Source organism: Boleophthalmus pectinirostris, unplaced genomic scaffold (assembly GCF_026225935.1).
Source record: "Boleophthalmus pectinirostris isolate CB_2022bp ecotype Guang Dong unplaced genomic scaffold, ASM2622593v1 HiC_scaffold_19, whole genome shotgun sequence".
In the NCBI taxonomy this organism is placed as follows: Eukaryota; Metazoa; Chordata; class Actinopteri; order Gobiiformes; family Gobiidae; genus Boleophthalmus; species Boleophthalmus pectinirostris.
In genome coordinates, this window is record NW_026571140.1 from 41,827,941 (window position 1) to 41,844,720 (window position 16,780).

General features: G+C 45.3%; 1 protein-coding gene across 1 annotated transcript in view; it reads left to right on the forward strand.

Annotated features, from left to right (window-relative positions):
• Positions 1 to 1,998: 1,998 nt before the first annotated feature.
• LOC110165859 (ankyrin repeat and BTB/POZ domain-containing protein 2-like) overlaps positions 1,999 to 16,780 on the forward strand; it is a 31,632-nt gene continuing 16,850 nt past the window's right edge. The window contains 5 exon segments of the mRNA XM_055154359.1: positions 1,999 to 2,062; positions 2,293 to 3,154; positions 13,688 to 13,827; positions 15,567 to 15,703; positions 15,705 to 15,757. Coding sequence (XP_055010334.1) covers positions 1,999 to 2,062; positions 2,293 to 3,154; positions 13,688 to 13,827; positions 15,567 to 15,703; positions 15,705 to 15,757 — 1,256 coding nt within the window.

Below are 16,780 nucleotides of genomic sequence, written 5' to 3' on the forward strand. Positions count from 1 at the left end.
AGTCCTGGTTTAGTCCTGGTTTAGAGCTGGTTTATACCTGGTTTTAGTCATGGATTTAGTCCTGATTTTAGTCCTGGTTTAGTCCTGGTTTATACCTGGTTTTAGTCCTGATTTTAGTCCTGGTTTAGTCCTGATTTTAGTCCTGGTTTAGTCCTGGTTTATACCTGGTTTTAGTCTGATTTTAGTCCTGGTTTAGTCCTGATTTAGTCCTGATTTTAGTCCTGTTTAGTCCTGGTTTGTCCTGATTTTAGTCCTGGTTTATCCTGGTTTTAGTCTGATTTTAGTCCTGGTTTAGTCCTGATTTTAGTCCTGGTTTAGTCTGGTTTATACCTGGTTTTAGTCCTGATTTTAGTCCTGGTTTAGTCCTGGTTTATACCTGGTTTTAGTCCTGATTTTAGTCCTGGTTTAGTCCTGATTTTAGTCCTGGTTTAGTCCTGGTTTATACCTGGTTTTAGTCCTGATTTTAGTCCTGGTTTAGTCCTGGTTTAGTCCTGATTTTAGTCCTGGTTTTAGTCCTGGTTTAGTCCTGATTTTAGTCCTGGTTTAGTCCTGTTTAGTCCTGGTTTAGTCCTGGTTTTAGTCCTGATTTTAGTCCTGGTTTAGTCCTGATTTTAGTCCTGGTTTAGTCCTGGTTTAGTCCTGTTTTAGTCCTGGTTTTAGTCCTGGTTTTATACCTGGTTTTAGTCCTGATTTTAGTCCTGGTTTAGTCCTGATTTTAGTCCTGGTTTAGTCCTGGTTTATACCTGGTTTTAGTCCTGATTTTAGTCCTGGTTTATACCTGGTTTAGTCCTGATTTTAGTCCTGGTTTAGTCCTGATTTTAGTCCTGGTTTAGTCCTGGTTTATACCTGGTTTTAGTCCTGATTTTAGTCCTGGTTTAGTCCTGGTTTAGTCCTGATTTTAGTCCTGGTTTAGTCCTGGATTAGTGCTCGTTTAGACCTGGTTTCCTGTAAGGGGCAACAGCGTGGCTCCAGTTTGACTCTTTGGTCGCTTTGATACTTCTGGTCCAAATTCCTAAAACGAAACCCCAGATTCTCCAGATTCGCTCTTCTAACCGCAGCCTCGATGAGCTTCATTTGACTGGATCGCTGCGGGCGACGTCACACTCGCTCAGTCCACTTCTTTATACAGTCTGTGGCTCGGGAAAGAGGATGTGAGACCGAATGTCCCTCCAGACCCACTCGTCTTTGTGAAGTTTTGTCAAAGCGTGTGGTAATACGTGGCCACACCCGCCCTGGGGCAGACGGACAAAGATGTGGCAGCCGTTCTCAGCGTAATGTCCAGGTTTTTCTACAGAATTTCAGAGTAAAAGGACTTGTATGTCAGAGTCTTAATAAGCACAATCCATGTTCAGAAAAGCTGTTAAACTGCCCAGAACAATAAGAATCTGCAGAGCTGTGAGTGTGTGTGAGCTGCCAGTGCCAAACAAACACATGTGCCAACCTGACCATCACACTCACCGTCTCCAGGTCCTGTGGTATGTTACCATGACTTTTTGGGCTTTAGTCATGTCAGAACGCTCTTAATCTCTGTTTGTTTTTCATTTGGTTCCACCCTGTGATGTCATTAGGTGTTAATCCAGGCAGGGCCCATGTTTTTAAGGCTGAATTACTTGTTTGACTTGTTCTCTACGTCCTTAGGAATAAATTTCAAGCTATAACTTTGAAGTGTCTCAACATGAGTTCAAAAACTCTGACTAAAACATAACACAGGACCTTTAAGCTGCAGCGTGCCATGTTTGAACAAACTTGAACCGTAAAGTGTCACAGGAAATGTTCGTTTTTTTCTTCAGTGTTGATGTTTTAAAGGAGCTCTGAACCATGACGCTGAGCCGAGTTCTGCTCCTGTGAGTTTGTGGACAGTGAAAGAAAAGGTGTTTATGCTAAAGCAGGTTTTATTTTTTGTAACTGGTCTGATGCCTTATGTTTGTGTGAGCTGGCTCACTGCTGACCCTCTATTTATTTAAACTGTCTTAATATTGAATAATACATGGATGAAACATGAAGAAACTGGAACATGACAGTTGTGTCTGTGATCAGGACAGTGGGAGGCCGCCCTCTAGCGGTCAGGTCGTTAAACGCATGTCCCTGATGAACTTGATAAAACTTTATAAACTGCAGCGACATAAACAAAAGTCTGTTCTGTTCATGAAGTGGATCTGATGTGTGTGTAAAGTTCATCGACTGTGTGGAAAACCCTCAGTGACTCCTGTTTACAGCTGTTCATAGTTAGAACATTTAAATAAATGACTTGTTTCATTAAAAGTCTGATTCTTGTTCTTGGTTCTTGAACAGTTCTTTTGTTTTTCTGGGATCGCGGCTCCAGCGGCGGGCACTTCCGGTCCCGCGGGGGCGTGCTCTCTGGGCCCCGCGGGGGCGCGCTCTCTGGACCCCAAGTTCAGCGGGACTTGGTCCTGGACTCAGTCTGGACCATGACGAGCCTGGAGCCGGGCCACGTGCGCAGGAGCGCGAGCAGCGGCTCCGTGAGCAGCGGCGGCGGGAGTTGGGACGCGCGGAGCGGGAGTTGGTTCAGTGAGGACCTCCGGTCTCTGCCGCGGCTCCCGGAGCTCGAGGAGTACCCCTGGAGTGCGCACGAGCTGCGAGAGGTGGTGCGGCGCGCGTGCGGCTGGGATGCGTTCACCGGAGACGCGGTGCGGCGTCTGTCCGCGCTCGTGAGGAACCCGGTGATGCGCATTGCGCGCGAGGCGCAGAGACTGAGCGCGGTTCACCGGCGGTGCACGCGCCTGGAGGTGCGGAGCGCGGTGCGGATCGTCCTGAGCGCGGGTCTGTCGGAGCGGTGCGTCGCGGCGGCGGTGCGCGCGGTGTCTCTCCACTGTATGAGCAGCGACACCGCGCGCACGCGCAGCAAGTCCTCCAGCTGCGGGCTCGTGCTCTCCGTGGGCCGCTTCTTCAGGTGGATGGTGGACACGCGCGTGTCTGTGCGCGTGCGTGAGTACGCAGCCGTGTACCTGACCGCGTGCACGGAGGGGCTTGTGGAGGAGATCGTGGTGCGCGCGCTGCACGCGGCCAGAGAAAACCACGAGCCCGGAGCCGTGACCTCCGCGCGCCTGGACTCCACCGTGGACCTGGACCCGGAGCTGTGGGCGCCTCTGCAGGTGCACGCGCAGCTGCTGAGCGGGAGGAACGCGCACGGTCAGTACACACGCGCACGTGTTTCTACTGAAAACTCATCTCATGCACGTGCAGCGTTTACTCACGCGACACTGTCACTGAAACTGTTAGAGTTCTAATAGTTCTGATAGTTACAGTTACAGTTACAGTTACAGTTACAGTAGTGTAGTTGTGATGCACGAGGCTCTGAGCTAATGATAAAACAATCTACTACTACAAAACACTGAACACCGCCGCTCACGCGCACGGTCACCGTGAATAATAATAATCTCTGTTTCTGAGTCTGGCACGTGAGTCAGAAACAGAGGTTTCCCTCTCATGGTTCCTCTGCCCCCCCCCCCCCCCCCCCCCCCCCTCTCCTCTCTCTCTCTCTCTCTCTCTCTCTCTCTCTCTCTCTCTCTCTCTCTCTCTCTCTCTCTCTCTGTCTCTCTCTCTCTCTCTCTCTCTCTCTCTCTCTCTCTCTCTCTCTCTCTCTCTCTCTCTCTCTCTCTTCTGTACTGTTCGTGTGTGCGGCTCTTTCAGCTCATGTACGGGGCCCTGGGGAGGGAGGGGGGTCGGGGGTCGCGTGTGTTGTTAACCTTTGACCTCAGACGACACAGAGGTCCCTGTTTCACCTGAACACCTCTCTGTCCTCAGCACAAACCTGACGCACAATCACCTTCTGTTTTGTCGCGGCCACAATCACCAACAGAGAAAATCCAAACCAACAGTTCAACACTGAGCAGAGAAAGAGTCAGTTTGAGAAAGAATGAAAGAGAGAAACATTCAGAGCAACAGTCAAATACGCTTCTATTCAAACTCTACTGCTGGATTATAGAGGATATCATGATTTTTGGACAATAATATTTAATTCAAATGGGGCAGTTCACATTCTTGAGTCATAAAATTCCAGGTCCACATCCCTGGTCCTGTCACCTCTCTGCCCTTGTGCCCTTGAGCCTCTGCGCGTTGTTGTGTTAGACTGGTCCTGTCTGTGGGAATCGCGCGGGAACCTTTTGTTTTGAGGAGCAGCTCTGTTGTTGTTTTAGGAGCAGATCTGATGCAAAACTCAAACAGAAAATCACTGAGCCACAAACTCGCGTCTGAACCGGAGTGAAAGTCAAACGCACCCGGGAATCACTCATTTGTAAAGATAAAAGGTGATTTTTTCTATAAGGTGTTTCACAACTTTCATTAAGGACAGAAGCAGCTGGTGCACAGATACATTTGCTCGGTTATAAAAGACTTTTGCACACTGTTGTTGTGCTCTTGGGCAAGACATTTCACCCACTGAACCAGACACAAACAGCAAAGTGAGCCAAGTGTCTGTCAGTTTCCATGGCAACTTACTGTAAAAATGCATTAGACTTTTACTGTATATGTCACTTTTCTTGATGCTCAGAAGTCGCTTTACAATCGTATGCATCGATCATTTCTCATTAGAGGCTGTAGTTCTGTCGCCACAGCTGCCCTGGGGCATAATGACACACGAGAGGCTGACAGTCTGCGCCGTCAGCCTCTCCGACTAGGGATGGGCATTCGATAAAATTTTCTTAATCGATCGTCGGGAGAATAACGATCAATTATCGACTAATCGTGAACGTTTTTGTATTAAAATGATCATTATTATTATTACTATGTCACTCTGAACCTGAGCAGAGGTCAGAGGTCAGAGGTCAGTATGTGCCCAGTTGAGGTGTGGGACTCTGACTCTGGCCTTGGAAATGAGACTTAAAGGACGTTGAAAATGAAATGCATTTTCTGTTTTACTGTCCTTTGTATCATGATCTGCTCTGTCAGTTGTGTCTGATGTGTCTTACTGTTGGTTTGTGTCTGTTGAGGAGAGACTGAAGTATTTGTTTAAATGTAATGTTTTCAAGTTGGCTCAGTTTGTGCTGAAAGTCTGGGACCAACGTAAAAGGACACTTATGTTTAAGTAAATAAATGGTGCATGACACTAAATAAGTACAATAAACTAAACTAAACTAAAACTATTAGGGCTGGGTGATGGAGCAAAAAATATGTCTCGATATATTTTGCTTTATCTCGATATTCGATATAGATCTCGATATGTGTACAGGAAAAATAATCCCCCAAACTGCAAAAACAAATATGACGAATTCCACAATGTCTTTTTTTTTTTTATTGAAGTGTAAGAGGTGGTCAGTTCATGTAGGAACAAAGTGCTTCTGCCACTTCACACTAGGTGTGTGAAGCTGATTGGTCGATGCGTCACAACAGTGGAACCGAGATGCAACTTTAAAAGTGAGTGTTGTAGTCAAGACTGCACTAATCGAGACCAAGACCAGGACAAGACCAAGACTTTTAAAGGCCAAGACCAGGCCCATCGAGACCAAATCAAGACCATCTTTGTCCTTTTTTGACATTTATTTGTATTTTACAGTTATTTTGGCGCATTTATATCAATGTTTTTATAAATTATCTCCATTTTATCACTTGTCGAGACCGAGACAAGACCGAGTCCAAGCGCCTTTTAGACCGAGACAAGACCGAGTCCAAGCGCCTTCAAGACCGAGACAAGACCGAGTCACATTCAAGACCGAGACAAGACCGAGTCCGCCTTCAAGACCGAGACAAGACCGAGTCCAAGCGCCTTTTAGACCGAGACAAGACCGAGTCCAAGCGCCTTCAAGACCGAGACAAGACCGAGTCCAAGCACATTCAAGACCGAGATGAGACCGAGTCCGAGCGCCTTCAAGACCGAGACAAGACCGAGTCCAAGCACATTCAAGACCGAGACAAGACCGAGTCCAAGCACATTCAAGACCGAGACAAGACCGAGTCCAAGCGCCTTCAAGACCGAGACAAGACCGAGTCCAAGCACATTCAAGACCGAGACAAGACCGAGTCCAAGCGCCTTCAAGACCGAGACAAGACCGAGTCCAAGCACATTCAAGACCGAGATAAGACCGAGTCCAAGCACATTCAAGACCGAGACAAGACCGAGTCCAAGCGTGTTCAAGACCGAGACAAGACCGAGACAAGACCGAGTCCAAGCACATTCAAGACCGAGACAAGACCAAGACCGTGTCCAAGCACATTCAAGACCGAGACTAGACCGAGTCCAAGCATGTTCAAGACCGAGACGAGACAAGACCGAGACAAGACCGAGTCCAAGCACATTCAAGACCGAGACAAGACCGAGACAAGACCGTGTCCAAGCACATTCAAGACCGAGACAAGACCGAGTCCAAGCATGTTCAAGACCGAGACAAGACCGAGACAAGACCGAGTCCAAGCACATTCAAGACCGAGACAAGACCGTGTCCAAGCACATTCAAGACCGAGACTAGACCGAGTCCAAGCGCCTTCAAGACCGAGACAAGACCGAGTCCAAGCACATTCAAGACCGAGACAAGACCGAGTCCAAGTTCAAGACAAGACGAGTTCAAGACGCCTTCAAGACCGAGACAAGACCGAGTCCAAGCACGTTCAAGACCGAGACAAGACCGAGTCCAAGCACATTCAAGACCGAGACAAGACCGAGTCCAAGCACGTTCAAGACCGAGACAAGACCGAGTCCAAGCACATTCAAGACCGAGACAAGACCGAGTCCAAGCGCCTTCAAGACCGAGACAAGACCGAGTCCAAGCTTCAAGACCGAGACAAGACCGAGTCCAAGCACATTCAAGACCGAGACAAGACCGAGTCCGAGCATGTTCAAGACCGAGACAAGACCGAGTCCAAGCACATTCAAGACCGAGACAAGACCGAGTCCAAGCGCCTTCAAGACCGAGACAAGACCGAGTCCAAGCACGTTCAAGACCGAGACAAGACCGAGTCCAAGCACATTCAAGAAAGACCGAGATTCAAGACCGAGACAAGACCGAGTCCAAGCGCCTTCAAGACCGAGACAAGACCGAGTCCAAGCCTTCAAGACCGAGACAAGACCGAGTCCAAGCACATTCAAGACCGAGACAAGACCGAGTCCAAGCATGTTCAAGACCGAGACAAGACCGAGTCCAAGCACATTCAAGACCGAGACAAGACTGAGTCCGAGCCTTCAAGACCGAGACAAGACCGAGTCCAAGCGCCTTCAAGACCGAGACAAGACCGAGTCCAAGCGCCTTCAAGACCGAGACAAGACCGAGTCCAAGCGCCTTCAAGACCGAGACAAAGACCGAGTCCAAGCGCCTTCAAGACCGAGAGACGAGACAAGACCGAGTCCAAGCACATTCAAGACCGAGACAAGACCGAGTCCAAGCGCCTTTTAGACCGAGACAAGACCGAGTCCAAGCACATTCAAGACCGAGACAAGACCGAGTCCAAGCACATTCAAGACCGAGACAAGACCGAGTCCAAGCGCCTTCAAGACCGAGACAAGACTGAGTCCAAGCATGTTCAAGACCGAGACAAGACCGAGTCCAAGCACGTTCAAGACCGAGACAAGACCGAGTCCAAGCACGTTCAAGACCGAGACAAGACCGAGTCCAAGCCCAAGCACATTCAAAGACCGAGACAAGACCGAGTCCGAGCGCCTTCAAGACGAGACAAGACCAGTCCGAGCACAAGACGAGACAGTAAGACCGACAAGACGTTCAAAGACCGAGACAAGACTGAGTCCAAGCACATTCAAGACCGAGACAAGACCGAGTCCAAGCACATTCAAGACCGAGACAAGACCGAGTCCGAAGCACATTCAAGACCGAGACAAGACTGAGTCAAGACCGAGACGAGACCGAGTCCAAGCGCCTTCAAGACCGAGACAAGACCGAGTCCAAGCGCCTTCAAGACCGAGACAAGACGAGTCCAAGCACATTCAGACCGAGACAAGACCGAGTCCAAGCGCCTTTTAGACCGAGACAAGACCGAGTCCAAGCACATTCAAGACCGAGACAAGACCGAGTCCAAGCACATTCAAGACCGAGACAAGACCGAGTCCAAGCGCCTTCAAGACCGAGACAAGACTGAGTCCAAGCATGTTCAAGACCGAGACAAGACCGAGTCCAAGCACATTCAAGACCGAGACAAGACCGAGTCCAAGCACATTCAAGACCGAGACAAGACCGAGTCCAAGACGTTCAAGACCGAGACAAGACCGAGTCCAAGCCCAAGCACATTCAAGACCGAGACAAGACCGAGTCCGAGCGCCTTCAAGACGAGACAAGACCGAGTCCAAGCACATTCAAGACCGAGACAAGACCGAGTCCAAGCACGTTCAAAACCGAGACAAGACTGAGTCCAAGCACATTCAAGACCGAGACAAGACCGAGTCCGAGCGCCTTCAAGACGAGACAAGACCGAGTCCGAGCACATTCAAGACCGAACAAGACCGAGTCCAAGCACGTTCAAAACCGAGACAAGACTGAGTCCAAGCACATTCAAGAGAGACAAGACGAGAAGCACACCGAGTCCGAGCATTCAAGACCGAGACAAAACTGAGTCCAAACACATTCAAGACCGAGACGAGACCGAGTCCGAGCGCCTTCAAGACCGAGACAAGACCACAATGTTTTTTTTTCGGTATTTTTAAGCTATAAAACCACCAATAATTGAATAAATATTTAATGTCACATTGTGTCTATAGAAAAGTTACACAATGCACCTTTAAACTTGCATTTATCTTGATTTTAAAAGAAGTTTCCTGCAAGTCACAACTGTAAAAATCGACACGCTCATTCAAAAGTAGCTCAGTAATCAGCAGTGTGAGTAATACCTTTGTTTCTGCCCCCCTGGTGAAAGTCTCGGTGTTATACTGCCGAGGTGGGACACAGAGGAGACTTTAGTTTAATTGTCATTTGTATTTTTAAAACCACTTCGGAAAACCTGCAAAAACGTGCGCCGTAAAACATAATTAAAAACAGTCACAGAGTCAAACAATGGGCATAATTACTGAAACAACGCTGACACTGTGAAACCGAACGAGAAAACGAGCAGACGGGCAAAAGGGGGGAGGTTGGGTGGGGAGGTTTGTGGGGGTCACATAGGTGCGTTTTGGGGGCACTAAACTTCTCTATGGTCCAGTGTGGGGCAGTGAATAGAGCCCTGTTCGGTCCCACACAGGAGCCAATCAGAGCTCATTATTTCACCTCCTGTGTGCGCCGCATACGGAGCGGAGTGTGAGGCGGCGAAACTGCACCTCTTTGTCCTTTTAGCTGCGTGTTTACGGACAACATGACTTCACCCGCTCGCACAGAGAGGGAGGACAGGAGAGGGGAGAGGGGGCAGAATGGGACCGGTGTTGCGACTAAATCCAGGTTTTGTGTCAAACTCCGAGTCAGCACAAAGCGCGCGTGTGTGTGTGTGTGTGTGTGTGTGTGTGAGGGTCACGTCCGTCTGCAGCTCTCAGTGTAAACACAATTAAACATCAGTCATTAAGGCTCGTTTAGGTCGTGCACCAAGTTACATTTCAGAACTTTTAAGCCCGTACGAGTCTCCCGCGGCCGCAGATCCTCGGTCAGGTCCCTGTGGCTGTTCCAAAGTCCAGACTCCAAACAAAGGTGATGGAGCTTTTTCAGTTCAGGGCCTCGGCTTTGGAACGACCTGAGGCCTGAGGAAATAAGACTCACAACATCAGGATCATCTTTTAAATCACTTCTTAAAACACAATTTTATCAGTTGACCTTCCTTTAACTGGTTTTAGCTTGATTCCGTATTTATTTATTTTTATTCCATTCCTATTTATTATATTTTTTATTGTTTGCATCATTGTCTGTTTTTGTGCTTTCTGTTTGCTATTTTTATGTTTTTTGTATTGTTCTTTGTAAACCTTGTTTTTAAAAGTGCTTTATGAATAAAGATTATGTATCTATATTTGATTCACTTGTATTAACTAGTCCAGAAGAGTTGAAGGAGGCGTCTGGGGAGAGCTTCTTCTGGACTGGTTCAAACAAGTTTATCAAAGAAAATCACAAACAAAAAAACATTAGACCAGACATGTCAAACTCAGGCCAGGGGGCCAAATTTGGCTGCGATAGAATTATTTTTGGCCCGCGAGATCATATCAAATCTGTATTAGAGCTGCTCGCCGGCTACAGATCGACTATAGAGATATTATTTATTTAAAATGTTATTATTTTATATTTTGCCTGTTCTGGATTCAGTGTTTAGGCAAAACTATTATTAAACGTTTATTTTAATAAGAAAAGATTTAACATTACATATCTTGAAAGAAGAGAAAACATGCAGATGTTGTTGAAATTTTTCAATAAATATTTAGTTTGGCCGACGATTTTATCCCAGTTTGGCCTCTGTGACTTTGAGTTTGACACCACTTCATTAGACCCTCCTTCACCAGGACTCTTCCCCAGGATCATCTCCTGGTTGGACCTCGTCTTGATGGAGAGTCTGGGGCTCAGTATCTGGTCTTCTCAGTGTGAAGGAGCAGCGGCTCTAAGTGAAGCTTTTCACTTTAACCCTGATTAGAGTTGGGAAAAATAATTTCTTAAAATATTACATAAATTAACTTCTTAGGTTCTTTTTCGGAAGCCTTGAAAACTGACCACGATCTGGAGGAGGGTGTCCCAGGTGTGTGAAAGGAGAACGCTCCGTCATCACGGTTAATGCTGTCCATGCCTCGCTTTCTGATTTCAATGGCCTTCCTTGATCCAGCGTTTGAACTTGTTGTTTTCCGATCAATGACCGAGCCCCGTCCCAATCCAATGTGGTTGTTCCTTTTACAGTGGTCTGATATGGCGGATTTTAGGTTTTCCTGTTCTGCTTTGTCTTTTGTGTTCTGGTGAGTCTCCCTGACGTTTCCTTCTCGCATTCCTTTTGGTGTTCCTTTTTTCGGATGTGAATGCTCGGCTGTTCCCCTATGTATGATTTTATTGCATGAATTTTGCATTGGATTTCGTAGATGGCATTGCATTTTTGTTCTTGTGGGATTTTGTCTTGGATGTCGAGTAGTTGGCGGAGTTTTTGTGTGTTTTACTACATCTTATTTGTGTTTTTTCATGGCTCTGGATGGGTTCGGTTTGATGTTCGGTAGTGTGACTATTTTTTGGTCCTGCTGCCCTGTGTTGCATTGTTGTGTTTTTTTCCGGGGTTTTTGGTTTTATTTGTAACTTGTTGTCTGCCTTTGTTTATGGCCAGCTGGGGTACTGACATTGTTTGAGTGTTTGTATATGGTGTCTCTCCTCTTCCTCCCTGTCGTCTGTGATGAGTGTGGCCCGTTCGAATAGTGTTCTATTACTGAAAGTTTGGTGCAGTGGGGTGTTCGGATGTCCAGAGCAGATATTGGTCAGTGTGTGTAGGTTTCCGGTATACAGTAATTTTGATGCTGCCGTCTGCAATGTGGTGGATTTTAATGTCCAGAAAAGATATGGCTCCATCTTTCTCCTCCTCGTGTGTGAATTGAATAATTACCTGTGTGGTCTTGTGTGTTGAATGGTCCGTGAGTTCTTGTGTGTGTCCTTGTTGTATTTTTCCAGGATGTCATCTACGTAGCGTTCCAAAAAGGTTTAAAACGGCTTGTGGTGGTGCGGTGTTGAAAGCTTTTGTTCCAGGTCCTCCATGAAAAAACTTGCTCATTATTGCTGATAGTGGATCTCCCATTGCGAACCCCTCTTTCTGTCTGTAAATTATTTGTTTGTACTGAAAAATAGTAGATTTGCCACGAAACGTAATAATTGTGTAATGTCATCAACTGTTAGATTTGTGCGTTTTTTGATTTCTGTCCTTTTTAAGTTTTTTTTTTGTACTATGCGTAGTGTGACATCCACGGGTGTTTTGTGAGAGTGAGACGTCGTGATATGAGTATTTCATCCGGTGCTATTGTAATGTTTTTTAGTTTCCTGTCCAATTGTTTTGCATTCTTGCAGTTGAATTTTGTTTTGACCGAAGTGGTTTTATTATTTCGACCAGGGCTTTGGATAAATTGTATGTTACCGAACCTATGCTATCGACTATCGGGCGGAAGCGGCGTGTCTGTTTTGTGAATTTTCGGGTACCGTAAATGCCGGGGTGATGCTGGCTGTAGGGATTAAATCGTTGTATGCTTCACGGGTGATTTTTTTCTGTTCTATAGGGGTTTGAGTAATGTTTTGAGGGTTCGTTTCTTTTCTTCTGTCGGATTCTTTTGATGATTTCGTAGGTGTCGTGTCTGCGATAGTGCTTCCATTTTATGTTCGTATGTTTTCTTGTCCAATATGCTGTTGTCCTGCCTTTATTCTGCGGGTAAAATAATGATTGTGTTGTCTTTTTTCATGTGATTAATGGCTTTCCTTTCCTTCTTGGTTATATTGCTTTTCGGTAATTTGGCTGTTTTTGAATCCTGTCTGTGTTTGCGTAAATCTGCTTTTTGTCCCTGATTGGTATTTTTTGGCATGCTAGTTCCGTGGCTAATATGTATTCTTCTATGGGTATTTGTATGGGGTGGTGGCAAAATTAAGTCCTCGTGTAAGTACATTTGTTTCTGTTTCTGTGATTTTTCGCTGAGTTAAATTGCATACCCATTTATCTTATTTTTTGTTAGGGAGGTTTCGATTTGCTGTGTTTTTTCTCTATTAGTAATTTTAACTTCCTAACATGGCGTTCCTTAGTAGTTTTAAATTCTAATTCATATGTATTTTCTAAATGTTTGCTAACCTGTCGTTGTGCCTCTTCTTCCATGGGGAAAAGCCGTCCGTATTTCTCGCTTTCGTCCATTAGTTCTCGTTCAATGTTTTCTGTTTATTGTTTTTGATAGTGGTGCGAATCCTTTCATTTAATAGCGCTTTTTTGGCCCTTATTAACTATTTGTTTTGCATTATGGGTTGGGATCGGGGTCTTGATGTTATACTAGCTGGCGTGATGTTCTCGTCTCTGCATCGGAGATTGAAGCGTAGGTGGTTGTTGTAGCGGGCGCGCGCCTTTTTCCAGCCTCTCCCAAATGGCGAAGTGCTTATTGACCACCTTTTTGTCCAAATCTTCTTCTTATTAAGCCAATGATGTTCATTATGTCTTCTTATATATTTAACTTCTTTAGGTTCTTTTTAAAGACAATGCAGTAAAGTGTATTTACCTTGTTGACATGTTTCGGCTGCTAGCTGCAAGTCATCTTCAGAACTGTCACCGGTGTTGGTGGTGACGTGTCATATATCAGTGTTGTTACTTCCTGTAGGCGTGGTCAGCCTGAGGACCTGGGGTCGCTCAGACTGACCACGCCTCCCGCGTAGCTTGCAGCTAGCAGCCGAAACATGTCAACAAGGTAAATACACTTTACTGCATTGTCTTTAAAAAGAACCTAAGAAGTTAAAGTATATAAGAAGACATAATGAACATCATTGGCTTATTACATAAATTACAAATGATACAACATCAAGTCGACTGGAAAGTACTGATGAATTGGTTGAGTTTTTTTTTTTTTTTTTATTAAATCTTCTGTATTCATGGTAACTGCCTCCTCTGGACAGATGTTGTAGCTTTTGTTGTGAGTGCGGAGTGACTGGTGTCCTGTGTTGTTGTGTTTTTGTCCAACAAGACAATTAAGGTTAAAATAACCTCATCTAACTGTGAATTTAAAATACACACAGATTTTACAACTGTTACTGGCCTGGTTCAGTATCCTCCCCACGTCCCTGAAGTATTTGACACTACATGACTACATTACCCATAATCCTCTGTGTTTCCAGGTGAGCTGTGTGGCCCCGCCCTCCTCTCCGTCTCGGGCTCCTCAGGACTCAGCGGAGAGCAGGGAGGACGTGTACCTTCAGATGGAGCTGCAGTCTCTGGAACAGGCACTGGGGGGCGCTACAGTCAACAGTCTCCCTGAGCTCTGTGAGTGACACCAGAGTTTTTCAGAAGACGTCACGTTGTAAAGCAGGAGCCTGTGTAACTTTATGGAAGATTTATCGTTTTTGAAGCACTCTCCAAACTTAAGATCCACAAATCAAATCATTATGTGTTTGGCATCGGCTCCACAAACTTGTCATTCCACACCAAATCTCTGAATGTCCCAGCTCGACCATCTCAGATTTGACTGAAAAAGTTCTAGGAGGTTCACACTTTCCAACAGGAAAAGTCCCAAATTTTCCTTATAGTTTTGTCATTAAAAATACTTTGTCAACTCTCCCCTGACCTGTTTTGAGCAGAGTTTTCTGAGGAGCCACTTTCAGATTGCTGTATCTAAAAAACTATTTAAGGTCAATCCTTCAAATTTTCAAGGGTTAAAATTTGTCAAATGTTCTTGTAGAATCTGGACTTTTACACATGTGCTTTTGGTTTATCACAGATTTCTGGGGGCTTGAATTTGGGGCGTCTGGTGTTAGGTTTGGCCTTCACAGTCCATGAATGATCTGCATTATTACAAACATCACATTTTCAAAAAATAATTTTGCAAAACAAAGGCAGACCATCAACACAAATTTTGGATATTTTAAAAACAGAAATCTAGTCTTTCAAAAACAGTTCATTTTATGTTGGTGGGTGCTGTCATTTTTTTGGTATAACATGGTAAAAGATGGCACCAAATTTATTTTTTTTCCATTTTTAACACTTAATATCTTCTACAGCAGGGGTGTCCAAACTTTTTTCATCAAGGGCCACATATCTAAACACAGACGAAGCAGAGGCCGATCGAGGGCTGTAGACTGGAGCTCAGTACAGTGAATAATTGAATGTTTAACACGTTAGAATGAACCATCAGTCTTTATTCATGCTAAGATCCTTAAAACCACACACTAAATATTAAATATTGGCTTTATCCAGGTAGATTCTCAAAAAATTTGCAGTAAAAAAATATTTTTTAATTGATGCAAAGTAATTGGGCCAATTGACCTGGAAATCTGAGGGCCAATAAAAATTTGTCTGAGGGCCGCATTTGGCCCCCGGGCCATAGTTTGGACATGCCTGTTCTACAGCTTTCATCACAGAGGCTCAGTTTGAAGTTGTCTTTGAAATTGCACTTTCCACAGTCCTTCAAAGATGCCCTCAAATTTAAAGAGTAGAAGTTTCGAGCAAATTCAAGCCCCCACAAATCTGTGATAAACCAAAAGCACACGTGTAAAAGTCTACAAGTAGTTCTACAAGTACATTTGCCAAGTTTTAACCCTTGAAAATTTGAAGGATCGACCTTAAATAGTTTTTTAGATACAGCAATCTGAAAGTGGCTCCTCTGAAAACTCTGCTCAAAACAGGTCAGAGAGGAGTTGACAAAATATTTTTAATGACAAAACTATGAGGAGTTGGGAACTTTTCCTATTGGAAAGTGTGTAAACCTAGAACTTTTTCAGTCAAATCTGAGATGGTGGAGCGGGGGCATTGAGAGATTTGGACGTGGAATGACCCGTCTTAAAATCCTTTCAGCTGAATAATGGCACCACTGAAGCTCTTGTTCAAAATAATTTCTCTTTAGTTTATTTCTCCTGACAGGGAAGACGCTGAACTTTGTGTCAGTTTTTGTTTCATGGAAATAGGCCCAGAAATTACAGCGACATGAACCACAAACCAGCTCAACAAATCTGCAATTCCCACTCACTTCTCCTCACTTTTCTTCTCGTTCTTCTGTCTCGTTTTAGGTGACCTGGTGTCTCGGGCCATGCACTTCCTGTCCCGCCCGCAGCCCGCCCCCTCTGCTCCGTCGGCCAATCACACGCCAGTATCCTGGACCCCGGACGCGCTGCACACTCTGTTTTATTTTGTCTCCTCTTCTCAGACTAGAAAACACGGAAAATCTGCAGTCTCCAAACATGACGCTGACCAAAGAGAAGTGAGTGTTTCTAAAGATACACTGTGTAACTTTTCTGGAGGAGCAGACACTACACTTTTCTGGGTTGAATTTAACTTCTCTGCTGGGTTTTGCCAAATAAATGGGTTAAATCTTTATAATGACCTCTACAGATTTAGTTAAAGAGCCATTAAACTCCCTCCTGAAGCTTTACTCCGCCCATAAGCAAAATCTGAGAAATCCTCCAGAGTGGGCGGAGCTTGGTGGGTGTGGGGCGGGCTCTAGAGCGATGATTGACAGCCGACCTGACAGCCACAACAACACGGCGCAGAACGGTGCGCTCCAGACTTTGAAACAGAGCGGATGTTTGTGTTGGGATCACGGCGTTTCCCTTTTCTCCAGACACGGCGGGACATGGCGGTGCCCGGCGGTGTCAGGTCGGGGCTGAGAGGGGCTGCTCACCTCCCGCCATGAGCTCTTCACGTAATAAACTGCGTCTGACTCATCTGCGCTGTTAGTCCAACTCGGAAACTCAAGTGTTCTGGCTGTATTTTTTCCTAAAGAGGCCAATAGAGACACAGGTTTTTAACAAATCTGCACTAAAATGCCAAAACAAGGCCTATTTTAGACCCATTTGCACAGAGAATCAATAGAAAGAAGGTGAATTGGGTGTTTAGTGGCCCTAAAACTGTATTTAAAACATGTTACCCCGTAAACCAGGGGTGTCAAACTCATTTTGGTCCGGGGGTCGTATCCAATCGACTTTGATCCCAAAGGGGCCGGATCAGAAAACTCATGTCATATAAACCCCAAAAATAACAATAAGTTCAAATATTTGTGCAGAGAAACACAAATCTATTACAGAAATCTTTTTTAATTGATGAACTCTTTCTTTTACAAAATATTATAATATTATGAACAACCTGAAACTTTAAGAAAAATACAATTTCAACACAAAGTTTTAACATGAACTTGTTTGTAAACAGGAATAAGTCAATTTTTCTTGTAAAATCCTGCACTCGGCTCCACTTTTCTCATGTTGGACATTTTGTTGATGAGGGTGTC